Genomic DNA, 18,149 nt, shown 5'->3' on the forward strand with positions numbered 1-18,149 from the left:
CATCCACTGTACAGTAATTTCAGTATTTTCAAAAGGAATTAAACTGTCTTAATTACTAAAAAAAAAAAAAAACCAAAAAAAAACCAAAAAACTGGTGAGATATTTTAGGAACCTCTTTTCACCAACTAGCACTTAGCATGAAATATTAAGTTAGAAAATAAGCCCTAGTAAGACACACTTTATTTCTTTTTCTACAAGATAAACTCCCTGATGTAACAGTAAATCTGTCAGCTTGTTTATTTTTTTTAATTTCCCACTTCATGACAGGTAAATATTTAATACCACTGGATGACTTATTCATGGTGAAAGATCTTTTAGTATTCTCAAGGAGTCACTATACTAACAGAAATGCAATTAGGAATAATTTAGTTAAAAGCTGTAAATGGTAACTCCACAGTGCACACCTCCACTCCCAGCTGTACAGGCCCAGCTCAGAGACATATTCAAAATACAACATCCAGACACCAAAATTTCTTATGCACTACATCCATATTAAAATGTCATTGACTGTTGATTTCAACTTCATTAAACCTTAAACAAATTAGTGAATAATTGGAAAATACCATAAACATGTATCTTACTCCTTCAGAGAGCACTGTTACAAAAGGGATGACATGTACTAAATTTAGCCTAACTTTTTAACAGGTTCTTAAGTACAATAAAAAATAAAAATCAGCCTGCTGAGACAATAGCAACAGGTGGAAACTATGAATAAACAAGACTATCAAAGACTTTGCATTACCTACTGAGAAAATAAAGATTAGGAAACCCGGTAAAAGGAAAATGAAATAAACAAAAAACAAAACAAACAAAAACTCAAAAACCCAACAACGAAGGCAAACTTCAATATAGAATTTGCAAATTCTGAGCTTTGTTGCACAAGTTTATAGATTTCCAAGGCCAGAGTCACAGGTCCATTTGGGTTCATCAGCTCTCCAGACAGGCAGGCAAAGAAGCTACTCCAGCTAGCATGAAACACACACATGGACTGCTGTCAGCACACAGGTAGCTGAACCAAGTCAACTCACAACTTCCAGTTTGTGTGATAACTTATTTTTCAGTTGTGTCCAGAACGCAGCTGGATGTCATTAATGTGTCTAACAACTAGAATCCCTCTTTCCACAGACTATAAATGGCTGTGTGTAAACAATTATAACACCAGACTTGAAATTGCTGATAAAAAGTTTAATGTCAGCAATGGCAACTAAACTTAGATTTCAAATGGGCTCGTGTGGCACATGAAATTGTATCAGCAAGCGTAGGTGATCAAACCCTCTGTGAGACAATGCCCATTATCATACCAGCAGCTCATCAGCAGTGGCACAAAGGTTACAGGGAGTAACACAGGTCAGGCAAGTTCTGATTTATTACTGAAAACTGCTTTATTATGATACCTACAGAAAAAAAGCAGCTTTCCCTACACACAGCCAGGGCACTTATGCCCCCCACCTGCTGTTAAGCTTGCCAGTCAAAAAATCCCATTCAACTCCCCAAGATGCTGTAAATAAATGCCTGGCTAAGCAGCCAGGTCCTGTGCTGTGCCCTGCAGGCCACACGAGTCAGGCTTTAATCGACTGGCTGGAAAAGGCAAGTTAATAGTTGTGGGTCTCTGGTTTACCCCCAGGAGTTTCACACTGCAGTTCCACAGTAAAAGAATCCACTGCTAATTTCACCCTCCCTTATATAAATGGCAAGCGTCGTGTGTTAGCCCATCCCTTAGGGACTCACATGCAAATGCTTTTTGTGAGCAATATTGTAACAGCAACCTTGTTATGAAAGCCCAAGTTGTTTGGCAATCCCACACACAGTAATAAGTAAAAATAAATAAATAAACCCTGCTATTACAGATAATAAAACTGCTCAGATAAATATGCTTAAGCATAACAATCATATTACAGAGCAACACAAATCTCAGCAAAATCAAATGCTTCAGAAATGGTGGAGGTTGTGGTGTAGCTTTCAGTTTAGTAATGTATTCACTTGTGTTTTGAACAAGTTAATAAAATTGCTTTTATGAAAGAATTTCATCATGACTATTACAAAAATAAATAAAATAAACTCTGTTTTCAAAAGCACCATCCCAGAACAATTCACCTACTTATCACCAAATCCTCCAAGCTGGCTTTGTATTATATCATTCACATTCCTGCTTTGAGAATTGGCTACCCCAGCTTCTCTTTGCTCATTATGAACAGAAATAAATAAATAAAAAGGAAATCCTTATCAAGATACATAAATCCAGCAGTAATCCTCTCCCTCTAATAAAATAATCTAATACAAATAATGCCTAAATGACATCAAGAGTTCAGGGAGACAAGGAGGAGGGAGGTGAAAGAGTGAAAGAAAAGCACTGAGGCTTCTGTCACAGGCCACTTGGTCACAAAAAGTGCTCTCATTTCGGGCTGAAGTGTATAAAAATAGTGCTTAGGACTAGTTTCCAGAGGCCAGCATGAAAAGTAAACTGCATTTTGTAATGCCTTAATTTAATCTCTTCATTGCCTGGCTCTTGTGTGATTCAGAGAAAGAGCAGCTGTTGTCACACACATGGATTTGATGCAACATATAAACATGGAACTACAGTTCCAACTGTTTTAATGTATTACAGAGATGTGGCCCTTGGAACATTTCAGTTTTTACTACACACAGCAAACAACAAGAAGAAAAGAAGTAGAAAGAGGAAGAGTGGCCTAAGAGCAGCCATTTTTATGAATTTTATTGTGCAAAACACTTACAAAAATAGTTTTAGTGGAGTGAGGATTCACCACATTAAAAAATAATGCACAGGCAGTAAGAATAATTATTTTGGTGTTGTATCAGACGTAAACCAAGTCCAATAAACATAGAGAAGGGCTGCAATGACAGTACAATAATGGAGAACCCAGACCACGGCTTCTGCCAAGGAGGAAGAGGCCTTAAAATAACTTCGACGTTATTATGAAATGAAGTCGTTGCAGGTGAGGAATAAAACCAACACCTATTCCATTTCAAAAGGAGACAGGATTTAGTGGCAGGTATGTTCTTTAGCCTACAGTGCCATCGTCTGGCTACGGAAGCTATATCATCGTGAGGTGGGGAAATGCAGCCAGCTAAACACTTACATGTAAAAAAAGAACGAGCCTTAGTACTATGCACATTTGCAAAAATACATGATACCGAGGGGAGTTGTAGTATTTACACGGAAAAGCATTGAATGCATAAATGAAAATATGATTCTCAAGTAAACACAGAACGTGAGTGCAGAACATTCAAATCAACTGACTAAACCTATGGCTAGAAATGCCAGGTAATCTAGAATCATATTTGCCTTGTCATTTATTGGTTTGGGTCTTTTTAAATAGCGTTATTAGCTTAAAGTTTAAGTTAAATAAATTACAAACGTAATTTGAAAAACATTGCTAAACAGTATATGATTGGGGACCTTAGAGGCAAATGCACAAAGGGATATTTCATTAAGAGACTACAACAACGTGTTTTGAACTACGTATCTTGTAACATTTAAAGCACACATATATAATCGACTCTGTACTTCACTATGCCAGAAAAAAAAAACAAAACAGCATTTTCTTTCTTATAATGATTATTAGAGCACCTCTCTACTTTCTAGAATTACACCTTACCAACTTTAAGGGTAAGCAAATCCAACTTGAATGGTGTTTTAGACAAAGCTCAAATAAAAGTAATGGAGAGACATTTTTAGTAACTAAGGTAACTAAGGACTGTTAAGATCATCAGTCTGGTCCTAAAATTCAGATAGAAAAAATCCCCAGTACATGATGTATGTGGCCCTGGGAAAACTCACAATAAGCATGGATAGGTTTCAGGAAAGTAAGAGGCAAGGTAAGCGCAGTTTGTGGTATTTACACCAACAGCTTTTTTGAAGTGAGTATGAAGTTTCAGAACTCTTTTAATTAATTCTGAAGCAGTGTTTGAGGTGAAAGAGTAAGTACAAGGAATGTTTTGAAAGATAAGTTCGTTAGCATGCAAAATAACTTAGTCTAGGTTCCAATCTGACTCAGTTCTCAGACTTCTGTGCCAGAGAACAACAGATCAGATTTGAGTATGCTGCTGTTTGGTGTAAAGGCATAAAGTTAATAAATTCCCAACGGAGTTCATCTTACAGAGCCTCCAAAACAAATATGGACACTCTGACAGAGTCTGTACTGGTTAAGAATCTTGAAAACTGTGCAAAACTTCTAAAAATTATGACACTTTCCTTTGAGGACTTGACTTTAGGAACAAACACTAAAAGATTTGGAACCCAGTAATCTCCAAACCTCACAGCAACAACTAACACTTGCATCTACTCCAGCTGAGGCTGGAAGCATTGCAAGTGATCCCACATCACCCTTTCCTCCCCCAGATGTAACTGGAGACTTTTTTCCTCACAGAACAGAGAGAGAGTCTCACTGGAATCACAGCTGCAATGTACATAGAGCAACCTTACCCAGCTGCCTGAATTATCTTAATGGCCAAGGCGAGGACTGAGGGAATGCCCAGAATTACAAAGTTTTTGGATGTTCTTCAAAGGAATTTCAATCCTACAGCAACATTCCATATAAATTCATTTGGAAATGCCAGTGACTGAATAAGGTCATCTGGGCTCATTTGAAGAATGTATTTCCACGTCCCTTGAAAGCATTTGCTTCTCACTACAAACAAAAAATGGCCAGAAACTCCAGCATTTGGTGTGTCAGGGAGTTATTCTGCACAGTGCAGGAAGGCTGTGACAGCACAGACCTCTTTTAAAGAAACCAGCCTTCATCTGAGACACAATCAGCTTTTTGGGACAGAACCTGGAAAATAAATGCAGCTGGAAAACACAAGCCATGTACTAATTTGTGCCCTGATCAAAACTAGGTACATGGTGGACATGGACAACTTTTGCACTTGATGAGTTGACAAAACAAGCTCTATTTGCAAGGGAAATACAGTATCAAGGCAGATTCAGTAAAGTCCACCTGCTGGAGCAAAATTAAGAATAAAAAGGCGTCACATTATATAATTACAGTATCAAATCAACAAGGGCTCCTTAACTACGTGGAAACAGAAAAACAAGTCGGCACATTTTAATGTCTCCCTAGCATGAGTTGCAGACAAAATTAATTTCTACATCACATTACCTGTGATTATATGAAATGACTTCTTCCTTTACAATAAAATACATAGAGAAATTACCATGTCAGTGTTGTAGACTAAAACATCAGGCAAGAACACATGAAAAACCAAGACAGTGGTATGGGTGGCAGGAGACAAGATAGTTTAATACACAAAATTTGGTCCCTAAATTAGGGAGAACGTCATACTTCACAGAACTGAAACAATTAATACATGTTCTTAATTAATGTTTTTAATCTGACACATTTTTGAAGAGATTTTGACTTTGATACAAATGAAGCTGTCCTGAAGGCATGGAGAGTTCCTTCTCCGCATGCTATTGAATTGTAATGCTCTCACAGGTTTGATGCAATACAGATCCTAAAGGTTTTCAATTTACCTTTTGCATTTTTTTTACTTAGACTGTGTAGCAAAGATTCAAAATTCATTACATTTTAATAAACAGTGAATCACAGTTCTTCAAAAGCATTTTATAGAATAACACCAATATAGAAGGGCAAAGTTCTTCAGCTGTTCCAACTTTTCAAGAAAACGACTCAAATACTGTCAGGAGAAATTTCATCCCAATGTCAGTTAGAAATAAACCAAGTAAGCATTTTGCATCTTCAACAGCAGAGAAAAGGCATCAAAGCAGATATAAACCCAACCCTTTTAATCTAGAAATGTGTTTTACTGCTTTGAAAAAGAATGGTGGAGATATTGACTTGCCAAGGTCACAAGAGCCAGCCAATATATTCTTGACTGGATGTTACCTCCCACACCTGGCATCTCAGAGTTAAAAAGCAAAACCTGATTTCCTTTGGTTGCTGTGAGCCAAAGAAATAATGGAGTCTGTTTAGGAGAAATACAATAATACAGGCAGGTGAGGACAAATGAAATACCAGCCAGCAATACAAGAAAACAGCATAAAACTTTGGGTGCAAAGGCAAACATATTCAGGAGGTAGCAGTAACAGCATCGTAACTGTGATCCTCTAAGGCACAAAGAGTGTTCTCCACCCAGCTGGTGTGACAGCACCTCAGTTAAGTAATATTTTACCCCTCCCTGCAAATTTTGTCTTGCTCTACTCATTAAGCAATCACCTGTTCAGCAAAAGGCCACATCAAACCAAAAAGTTTTAAGAAACACATCAAACAAATTTGCTGAAACAGATGTTCCCTGCTGGATTGTAGACAATCCACACATGTAAAAAACCTGCTCTCTTCCTTAGACTTCAACCTTTATCAAGTCTTGAAAGTGAAAGACAGTAACACAGATCAGATTTTTTTTAAAATGTCATTGTTTTGAAGTCAAAATGTTTGCTCCTTGCATGGTATGCATATTGCCATTATCTAGGAAAAAAAGCTAAATTAACTTTCTTTTGTACATTAGCCTGCTGATAGGGAGGGATAGAAGGAAGATAAAAGAAGCTTCACGTTAGACTTCAAATATCAGCATTCTTTTTGCAACATTCATACTATCTTTTTTTCAGAAATAATCCCTGATCTTTTTCAAAAGAGTTGAGAGACAGCAAGTATGACATAGTGGGACATGCCTGCACCCCAGCCCTTTTAATACTGCCCTGGGTGTCCTATTTTAGTACTAAAGAGATAAATGGCAGAATCCCTGGATTTTTCTGACCTTGATCAAGAAGAACAAATTTTTAGCTGAACTGTGCAAAACTGCTATGATTACATCAATCTAATCTGGAAAGCACATGGTTTATATATAAGCCATGGTCTCTGTCTTATCCATCAAATTGAAAGACAATAAAACACACCTCTGTAAGAAAAATTGAAAGAAAAAGAAATCCATTAACCCTTATTTTACTCCTTACATAAGAATCCTCAACAGTGTTTCAAAGACTACAGAAACATGCACACATTCAGGTTTCTAAATATAGAGATATATAAATTTAAATGTAAGTGCTCTTCTATAAACAGGCTTCGTTAGAGGAAAAGACACTGTGCATCATTGCTGAAGAAACCAGTTCTGGAATAATGGAATTAGGAAATTTTGATCAAGCTGCCCAACACCAGGCAGCCATAAAAAGCCATCTACTGCTACAGAGAAAAGATTTACCTGGCAAGAGATCCAATACAACATAAGACAAACTGGAATCAATGAGAAATGAATTGGATTACTGGACAGAAGCATATTCTTGCACGTGTTCAAGCTACTGGGAAAGTAACAGAGCCAGCAGGTATAAAAAAACCTTCCAAATGTCTGCTTACCCTTTCATGATCCAATCACAGCCATGCTGTTAATCAGGTTGGATTACATCCCAGATATTAATTTGGCAAACAAAACAATCATCTGATTCAGTCTGTCCCCTTCAAAAATGCTGCAAACAATCTGCCACTGATAATCTTGCCATGCGTGTGCTCCTGGAAAGCATCTGATCAATGTATGCCGAGATGAGAGAAAAACCTACATTCACATACAACTGCCTTATATAAGGCTTTCCCTGTCCATTAGCAGTGTGGAAATGTGTCCTCTGCTTCCCAAGGAAGTGCTGGAATATGCACAGTGAAGGGAGGCAGCTCCAAGAGTTACGGGCTCCTTTCGACTAAAAATAAATAAATCCTACAGGTGAACTAATGCTGTGAATGAACAAAAGACTGATGGCTTCAGAAGGAAGCGAGAGCATCACTCCCTCACTGACCAGAGGAATCCTGTCCTGCTGCTGGGATTCCTTCCTGGAAACACTTTCAGCAGCTGGAGGCTTCTTCTGCATCTCCTGGCAGTTTGGGTTGGGTTAGGGTTTTTTGTCTCTTCACTTAATAAACTATCTCTATCTCAACTCATGAATTTTCTTGCTTTTACCTTTCCTGTCTCTCTCCAATCCCATTGTCAGGTGGCTGGGGGTAACTCAGCTGCTGCCTCAGCCAGCTCATCACAGTGTGTTAAATCCTTTGGGTGACATTCTTTCCCTTCTTCTCTGTGACAATGCTATTAAACATAAGCAATACTTCTCTTTGAATCACAGTTTTCAGAGAGCCTCAATTCCCAAAAAGAATCCCCACAACAAGCGAAATCCTGGACAATACCTGGATACCAACACAGGGGGTTAATAAAGAGGAGGAACCACAGAGCTCCAGCCTCTGAAGCCAAACATTCCTGGTGTAAAATTCCAAGCCAGTCCAACAGACACAGAAGTTGCTGCAGGTACAAAACTGACCCACAGAGCAACCTCTGCTCCCATCCATAGTTATGCTGAAGACATGGAGTAGCAAGAAAAAGACACAAATTTTTAATACCTAATAATATTAAGTATTTCCATCAGAATCTTTTTGATACTGGTTATAAGGAGAACAAATGAAAAATAAAAGCAGCAGTTCAATTCCTAAAAGGACTCAATTTTTCAATACCAAAATTTAAACTTTCCACAGAGATACAGTATTTGACACAGAAGGAATGTTATTTATCTCTCTCCATTTTATGATTTAGAGCAGTGGCGGGCACTGAGTTCTTCTCACAAATCTCAAATACCATTTCCAAGTTTCCTGTAAAATAGTTTCAGTGAAGAGCACACGGGACTACACAACTTTTACACCACAGAGAAGCAGCCTGAAATCAGACCCTTTGTCAGGTTTAAATAAAGACAAAGCAACTGCAACCTCCTCTACAGCAGCATGTTTGTGGGCTTGTCTCAACAGGAGCTCTACTACAAGGACGTAGAAGAAATCATAAAAGAACTCATATTTCCCTTCTCTTTTTTCTGGAGAAATACCTGATCTCTAGATTTCTACCTCACCAACAGGGCTCTTTGAGGATAGTTCATGAAAACAGGCTTGTTAGTGGCTATTTTCCTTACTGAGAGGAAAACTGACATGTAGGAACAAGACATTTCTATGCCTAAGCACAGGCTGGCAGTAAGTTAAATGAAAGAAAAGCCCCCGACTTGAGACTCTTCTGTCTGTACAGGGATCATTTTGCTCACACCAATGTAAGGCCTCCCTCCCCTTTCAGTGCTCTTTAGACCCGGTCCAGAAAACCCTGTGACCACAAAAATACCTGCAAATAAGGTGGGTCACAGTTACACGTTGTTAACTCTGTTTTTAACTTATCAAATCTACCACATTTTTATTTTAAAAAGTGAGAAAAAAGACAGGGAAGGAACTGTCAACTGGAAACTTATTTTCCCTTAAGTATCAGTGACCATTAAACTCTCTGGCACGTGTAAACAATAGAAAACCACACACTGAGGAGTCTGGGCCAGGAAAAGCTGACAATATCCCAAACCTTTTAAAAGGAACTGTTCCACCACAGTAGCAGAAGTTGCACTGTCCCATTGCTGTGAAGTTTTATTGGTTCACTAACACAGACAGCAGCATACTCCTATTTATAGATCTGTGGGCTTTTCCCTTTTTTATATAACTTCAAAAGCCGATTCCCCCGTTTTTATACCTGTGGAAAACTTAATGGCCAGATGTAAACAAAATTTCAGCAAAGCTTGAGTCTCCATTAATTACTTTTCAGTTAATTCTGACAGGTAATTAGCATCAAATTGGACTTCGGTTTTCCTTCACCCTTCTGATTTTTTTCCCCTTGAATCTCAATATTTTAACTTTACCTTTAGCCAAGTATTAAAGCAAAAAGTTTCTGTCTTCTGCCCCCTCCCTCATGCCCAGGTGAAACTTAATTACTTGTATGCAATGCAGGTACAGTACCTATGAATATATTCCAAGGAAACTTGTGCATATATTCACTTCACTGATACCAAAATATTTTATTTATGCCTACAAAAGAATGCTCTTTTTAGCTTGGTGAGCTTTTTAGGAGTTATTAGAAGGACTATGTTATATACTTAATGAAATTTTTTTCAATGCAGAAGAGATTTTAAAAAAAGGCAAAATAAAGTCTGAAAAATAATTCTGTAGACAATCACAGAATTATAATTTCATCAAAATATCTTCAAAATGAAGATTTGGAAAAAATCTCCCAATAAAAATAGAACTTATTTGCAACAGTAATCATGTTTATACTCAGTAATACAAGGATAGGAGATGTGACAGTTCAAGATGGAACACGTTGGCAAAAAGACACACTGTAGTAAAAGCTTTTTTTAGCACCCTGCCTTACCAGGTATTGCAGCACAGAAAATACACTATCCATGTCCCTCCTGTGTATTCAGCATATGTCAAAGTCATGCAGCAGAACACGTTGACACTTCAGTGGGAGGTCAAATTATTGTTTTGGCACTTCTGTCACGCCTGTCACTTCAATTCCACTTCATCAAATTACAGATTGCTAGATAGAGTTGGATTAAGGGGAAAGACAGACACACACACACAGAGGAGCAACTGTCACCACTTCAGTTGTGAAATCCCATAATTGCATGTCAGTGACAGCAAGAACAAGAGAGCAGTAATAGGGCTGACATTATGAGCATTCAAATACCAGGAAACTTTGCAGCAAGACTTTGCACTCTGTCAAGCCACATGCCAGGAAATGGACTGGATTTCTGAGCAATTCCTCACATTAGAATTGCCAATATTTATTAGGCTGACTAACGCAGTGTCTTAAGTTCCAGGGCAACTTTCAGCTCCCTGTTTTTCCAGAAGCATTGCTGTTATTTGAAAAGAACATAAAACTAAGATAAAGGAGAATAAAATCATTTGATTTAAAAATATCACTAAGAGTAGCATGAATAACAATAAACATTGCCTAAACAACGTAGGTTATGGGTTTGATTCAACTTCCTGAGTTTTAGGATCTTTGGAATGCAACAGATCTTGAATTCAAATAATTGTGATGGAATCAGCCATGAATTTCAAGTAACTTTTCTGGTAATAAACAACACACACCACACACACGCCCCTCAGATAACTTTACCCTTTTGTGGAAGTTGGGGAAACTTCCAGCTCTGTACTGAGGAAGGCTCAAGAAGCCTCACATAAATCTGACTTACATGAGCTGAGATGTCAGGGGAAACATCTGCTGTGCTGTGACAGGAGGATGCTATTCCTGGAGCAGCTCATTATTCCCCCTCTGGGTTACTCCCCCCTGGTTCCTGAATTCTGTAACCCTCTACATTTTGTGTGGTCCTGTCCTGCAATGCTTCAACAACACCTGGTACTGTTTGTACCACAGTGAAAGAGACAGAAGAAACAGGAATCATTTGTTCACTCTGTCAGACACCAGAAGGGCCATTAACATTCAAAACTTCCTTAGATTCCTCTAAATCTACACCCAAATACAATTTAGATGCTTCCTTACCAATCCATTTGAGTCTATGATCTTCTCTCAGAACAAAAAATAATTTCTTTTAATGTGACTAAATATGCATCTCAATAATCTACACAATTACACAGATTGCACAATGCCTTCACAAGGGAATAAAAATGACACTTATTCCTATTCACTGCTAGAGAGCCCCTAAACAGCAGAAAAAGGGACTACCATGAAAGGAAACAGTATAATAACAAATCCACACCTATGATGCTAGCAGTTGACTCAGTCCCTCCATGATGCTTATCAGCTCCTCACTATTTGATACCCGTACTAATTCCATTCTACAGTAATCTGAAGAAGATTTGAGAAATTGGATAAATATTTTCTCCTAAAAAAAAAAAAATTCCCTTAAACTTCCATGAAAAACATCTTAATATGATCACTATGGATAAATTTAAAAAAACCCCAAACCTTCAAGAAGCCATTGAATAGACAAAGCAAAATATATTTGCAATGCTGTTTCTTTTTCTGCTCATTTTGTCTCAGACACACTTTATAACCTTGCCTACATCTGCCCTTCACACTTCTACTTCTCCATATGTACCTCAAGCCATATAACTGTAAGTACTTTCCTCATAGGTGTTTTTAATTTGTTTGTAAAGTAATTTGAGATCCACTGACAGAAGGTACTAAAAAAAAATATATATATATATAAAATATTTTCCACAGCAGGCAGAGAAAAGGAAAGGCATTACTGCCTACCCCATATCCCACAGCAGGTAAGAGGGAGTTATGAAACATTATGTCACTCCAGGGAACTTTCCTAACTTCCTGACCCATCAGGTTATTGCCCTCATGCACTCCCATAAACTCTACAGCTCTCATAAAGCTCTCTGCTCCCAGCTCTGAAGTGGGAAATTTTAAAGTCAAGATGTGTCTCAAAAACGTTGTCACAGCGAGCCCCTTCCCTTCTCCAGAAGGGAAAATGCAGCAGGATACCCTGGGTGACCTTGAGCCCCTCGCTAATGGTACTGAGCTGCTGCTGAATGGGGGCATTTTGCTGCTTGCAAGGAACAGGCAGGAGAATGTCACTGCACATTACAGCCAGCACAGCCCCATTAGGGGAAGAATAAACTAAAATAAAACAGAAATTAAACAGCCAGAGCTGAAGAATAAAACATTCCAGCATAGCAAAAACTAGCTGAGACAAAGTTACCCAGCACAGAAAGGTCACTGAGTTAACTTTCAGTTTGCGGTGTCAGTTTTCCATTTCAGGTAGAAATGACAAAGGATGTCAGAAGAGATAACTTTATACCAGAGTTTTGGTTTAACAGCATTACCACGAATTAATTTGATGAGATGACAACTGCAGAGTAAAAAAAAGGTAACTGCTCAGACCAAGTAAAGATATGAACTGAGATTAAATAAAAAACAAGAGAGATTTATGAGGGGCAAGTTTTTCAGGTAATGGGAGATGATGGAGCTGTGTAAGAGCAACACCAACAGATAGGCTGTACGCATTAGAAGTCTTCTTAGAGACAGACTATGGTTTGGTTATATAAAATGAAAGGACTTCAAAGGGATCCATGTGCTCTACCTCTTGGCAAAATAGCCAATACCCTTATTAATTGCCTTCCACCACAATCATTTTGTTTGTGTCCAACACACAGAGTTATATCAGAAAACATGGGTAGAAGGAAAAACAACCTGACCATCTGTCATCGTCCTTGTAATAGCAAAACATCACACAGGCTTTGAAATCACAACTCAAATTCCAAAACATCACGTGGCTAGCTGCAGATACCACTGTATTTTTACAAAAATCACACTTGGTATGTCTTTAACAGGTTTCTTCCTGTGACAATTTAAGGGTCACTTTTCTACATATGTTTCTTTAAGAAGCAAATCTGAGACATTTCTGTGATCACATGATTCATTAAACACCCAATATTGTGATGTTCAGAAGGGTAGTTTGAGATCCATACAAGAAAGTCCGGGTGTGACAAATGCAGAAAAAAGTACTCACTATGCAGGAAATGAGTTGTACATGGACTTATGGGTCCTCTGCTGGGAATGGTAAAGGCAATTTAGTCACGCCTAATTATCCAGGCCAGAGAGAGCAGACTGTGCATTACTTGTCACCTGGTATTCTCAAACCTGGGAGCTTTTATCCTTGCAGAAAATAAATAAAAATCTTACATGAAAATGTCAGTTGAAGACAATGGAAGGAAAGACAGATGATAGCGATGAGGTGGTTATGATAATTAACTGCTATTTTGTAATTTACAGAATAATAGATTTCAAAATAGTAAGTACAGTTATTAAATTTGAGTTTGCCTCCAGGCAATGCTTTGGTCATGGCGACATAAATTTCTACTTCAGAAATTACAGATTAGGAAACTTCCGAAAAAAAGGAACACAAGAAAAGGCACCTTGCAGGTTTGTATTTTGTGGTTAACTGGGAGAATTTCCCATTAATTACTAATGATATAGTTCATTAGTAGTATATTTCATTATGGAAGTGCAAATTATTAGATACTAATGATGCATGCCCTAATTGCAGTAGTTTGTCTTGATTTCAAGTTAGAGGAAATAAAAATATTTATTTACAATGTTTCAGGTTTATGAATTACATTACATTCTTAATGGATGCCTTCAACAAACATGAAACAATGCATTAGCATTAACCAAGATTGATGTATCTGTGTTTGATGATCACTGGTAACTCTCTCCCTGGACTAGAAAGAACAACTGCCACTTAAACTTGGTGGAAGCTTCGGTTTTGGGACCAAACACAGAAAAAATGAAACCTATCATGCAACAACAGGTGTTTATCACGTTTCTTCTCTTTCAAAGTGCTTCCACAAAATAACAAAAGGAAGAAGAAAAATTGAGGGGTTTTCTAGACAATCCTTTCTGCTAATTGTAGTCTCTGCATATGAAAGCTGGATATCCTGAGTCAATGAAGGTGGAAATAACCCGGTAGGAAACCACCCCAGCTCAGAGCAGTCACTGAGTCACAAGAGAAAGTATCAGACACACATCTCCTGTAATTCCCACTGAGGTACAAGCCAAAGTATCATACACCTTTAAAAACCCCACAGTTTACTGGCAACAGGCTGGTGCCTCTGCTAGATAAAAGGCAAGTTGAAATTCAAGGAAGAAGAAATACAGCACATTAATAAATTGTGGTCCAAAGCTTGTCAGGCTCCTGACACCTTTTCCCATAATTCACACTGCAAAAAGAACTTCTGGGTTGGGCAGTTTTAGTAGTCACTACCAACATCAAAAAAATCAAAACTTGGGGTTTAGAAGTAAGGTCCCAGCCTGGATTTTAGCACACTCTAAAAGAATATGAGCCTAAATGGAAGCACCTGGAGAGTTTGATGAAAGCTGATGCTAAGAAGCTGCAGCTCCAGTGGGACAGTGAGTACCAGCTGAAGTTAGAGACTTTAAATCACATGTCACGTGCTCAACACTTCCACAAACTCAGGGACTACTTGACACAGAAATACCCTAAGCACAGATCTAGTAATCCAGATTTTCAAATTTCAGGAGCAACAGATACTTAAACAAAACACATTACTCCCTTTAAAACTGGATTGATACTTATTTCTGACAATTGAATTTTTTTTTTAGGCTCAAGGTTTCTTCATGAAGACTTTGTTTTTTGGTTAGTTTTTACCATGAGTAAGATGAAGAACGCAACTGAAAACGTATTTTGTACATGGTTTATATTTGTCCAGAGAAACTAAAACTGGAAATATTTGTTTTAATCAATCCTTTAAAAAAAAAAGTTTCAAAGGTACTACTTATACAGCAAGAAAAAACAGTCATCTTGCAGTCTTACAAATATTTAACACGGTATGACAACTGTATCGTGAAAGACACAAAATAACTTTCTTAATCATGTAAATTAAGAATAGGAAGTGAAACTGCCTTTTAAACTTTTTGTAGTATAAAGAGATTAAGACTATAATTCCCTTCTGAAAAAGCAGTTATTCAAATTTCTAACAAGTACATTTAATAGAGTAAGACTGTTCTGTCCCCATTGAAGTAAAAATACAACATGAACACACACACACACATAAAGTACCATAAAATAATTTCACATGGTTTAATTAAACAAAAAACCCAAACAACAGCCAGAGAAAATCCCAGCTACTAGAGTTGCCTGAAAAATCACATTAAAACAAGCCACTTACTTTTCTGTCCTCAGGTTCTACACCAGAACTGCACTCTGCTTTAGTGTCCTGAAAGCACAAACAGAGAAGCCCATGTCACAAAGCACATTGACCAGCACCGGGGAACAGCTCAGGCTGAAGAACTGCTATTTTTGTACAGAGAGTCCATTCAAATATACAATGTTTAGTATTGTGCCTTTATGTGAAGTAGTAAAGTTTAATAAACATGAATAAATTTAAAGACAGGGTTGAAAGAACACAAAAAACCCCCAAGCCTATTTCAATACAGTGTAGTCAGCTCTTAAGAAAAGAATATGATTTGATGGTATACATTTTCTTTTTTACTTCCATCCTGATGAAAATATATTGCTTGCCCACTTTTTTTTTTCTTTTTTTAAATAAACTAGTGATGGAAGCCAAAAGAAATAAAGGTAAGCTAAAGAGAAAAAACTGCTCAACCTGCTGTCTTATCACGTGCTAATTAGGACTTGATAGATACTTGTGTCTGAATCTCATTGCAACGTGCAAGAGCAGCAAAGCATCTATTTATGATAAACATGTAAATGTGTGTGTGTACAGGCTTGGACACATGTGGATATTTTGGACATGTTTTCTTCAGGAATTAAACAAATTAACTTAAACCTCATGACATCCAACACAGGGTCCTTTTATTCCTAAGGTATTTGACTCATTGAACCTATTTTTGTGCTGAAGACATGCAGAGATAATGGTTATCACAAAAAATTATACTCTGAAATGCATTTATAGCTTCACATTCACCCTTTTTACAACAAATTACTACTGGAAACTAAGTAAGCCAAATACAATTCAAGTCACTAAACTGTAGACAAGTGACCTAATTTTCTTTTCAACTTTACTGTCCTCAGAAGCAAATTTTACTTAACTGTTGCAGCTTTAGAGATTTCTATTGGGAAAAGAACATATGGATGAGGGACAATCTTTTGTTAAAAGTACTTCCCAACCTCTCACCAAAGCTAGACCTACTCAAATCAGATTTTGGATTTTTAGCTAGTTACTTGCACATAAATTCCAAGCTGCAAATTTAAGGCTGATAGCAAATAGCAGCTCCTATTAAAAATGAAAACAAATGTAAAATAAAGAATTCATGTTTCTTCAACAGCATGCCTATTCATTTTAAATGAAGGACTGGTTTTACTTCAAAGCCAAAGACTTCTTACCTACAAACAATTTTAGAAATTAAATCGTTCAACCAAATAAGATGAAGCAAGGTTTCCTGTAAAAATACCTTAATTCACAGCAAATTATATTAAAGGTGTTTTCATGAGGCATATCAAGTTGTGTCACTTAAGCAGCAAAAAATCATTTGTTATTCTAGCCAGTCTGATATATAAATCAGCACCTCTAATACACTTTCTATTTCATCACTTTTCATGGGGAACCAGACTGTACTTTGTGGAATATAACATCCAAAAATTTCCTTTCAAGTGTGACTTACTGGCAGCCAGACAGTCTCTCACCATGTCTCCCATGTGGAGGATAAGGAAATACTCTCTCTGCCTACAGGCTCACTTCCTGAGACTGTTTGGATATGTACATTCACTTCTTTTTGGTGAGTGAGTGAGGGGAAAAAAGCTTTAAAAAGCCTTCTACCTCAGGGGAATGAATTCAAACTTCATCAGCACCAGTACTCTTCATGTCCTAGCCGTGCCCTAAGTCACCTTTTGGAAAGAATGTAATGCTCTCTAACATATTTATTGGTTAATCAAAAATGAATCATATCTTTTCATATTACCAAGGACAAGAGTGGCTCTGTCTCACACACTGACCTAAATTAACCGAAAGCAGAATAAAGTAGCTCCTCTCAGACTGTAGTTGGGGCTATTACAGGCTCTCAGTATGATGAATATTCCTGAAGACCCAACAGCACTGTGATCCCTTCTGCTGCTCATGGAAAATTTTAGTTTGCAGTTTCACCACTGTCCTTTCCCATTAAAAGCAATTTCTAAGAAACCCGAGTTCATAAGCATTCATTACTCAATTACAAAGAAAGTTTTACCAGGATGAAACAAAACCCACCTACCTCCCAGCACAGCTGATCTGCCAGAGTGGTCTGAAGCAGCAAGGAAAGGGCACAAGTGGAGCCTTCAGCCCACACGGACACAGGTGGGGCCAGCCCAGCTGAGCCTCCCATGCTCAATCAGGAATTAAAGAGACAACGAGCCTCACCTGGAACTGAGCCCCTGCCTTTCACTGAGACCAGCCACCAGGAAAAGATTCAGGCTGAATAGCAAATTACATCATTTCTATTCTGTGTTTTATCACTGAACATTAGACAATCATTTCATCCCTTAGTGTTTGCTTTTCTGTCTAAAGATATGGAAAGTGAATCTTTACAAATTAACCACTGCACCTTTAGCAATGAAAACCACATCTGGATGGGTTCACTTTCACTGGATATTGAAGCCAGCAAGAACTTGTTATCTTTGAAATTATGTAAAGTCAGATTTAGCTAAAGAAATAGCTGTATGTCTTCAAGGCTAGACACATGGATTTAGACTTCTGCATAAAGGCAAGAAAAAAACCAATTAATTTTCTGAAGCAATTAGTGTTGTAATTCTTTAAACCAGTGAAGCTACTGACTTAATCAAATCTATGTTTAAATGTAAATATTTGAGTATACATCTACATCCTAGATATACCTCTTTTAAAGAA

General features: G+C 37.6%; 1 protein-coding gene across 23 annotated transcripts in view; it reads right to left on the minus strand.

Annotated features, from left to right (window-relative positions):
• Window positions 1-18,149, minus strand: part of RBFOX1 (RNA binding fox-1 homolog 1) — a 1,114,622-nt gene that overhangs the window by 504,002 nt on the left and 592,471 nt on the right. For 20 of the 23 annotated variants that reach the window (XM_039560084.1, XM_039560099.1, XM_039560097.1 and 17 more), the window contains one exon: window positions 15,477-15,524. The exons of the other annotated variants lie outside the window; for them this stretch is intronic. In XM_039560084.1, coding sequence (XP_039416018.1) covers window positions 15,477-15,524 — 48 coding nt within the window. The remainder of the gene's footprint in view (window positions 1-15,476; window positions 15,525-18,149) is intronic. 23 annotated transcript variants of the gene reach the window in all.

The sequence above is a fragment of the Corvus cornix genome, chromosome 14 (assembly GCF_000738735.6).
Source record: "Corvus cornix cornix isolate S_Up_H32 chromosome 14, ASM73873v5, whole genome shotgun sequence".
Lineage (NCBI taxonomy): Eukaryota > Metazoa > Chordata > Aves > Passeriformes > Corvidae > Corvus > Corvus cornix.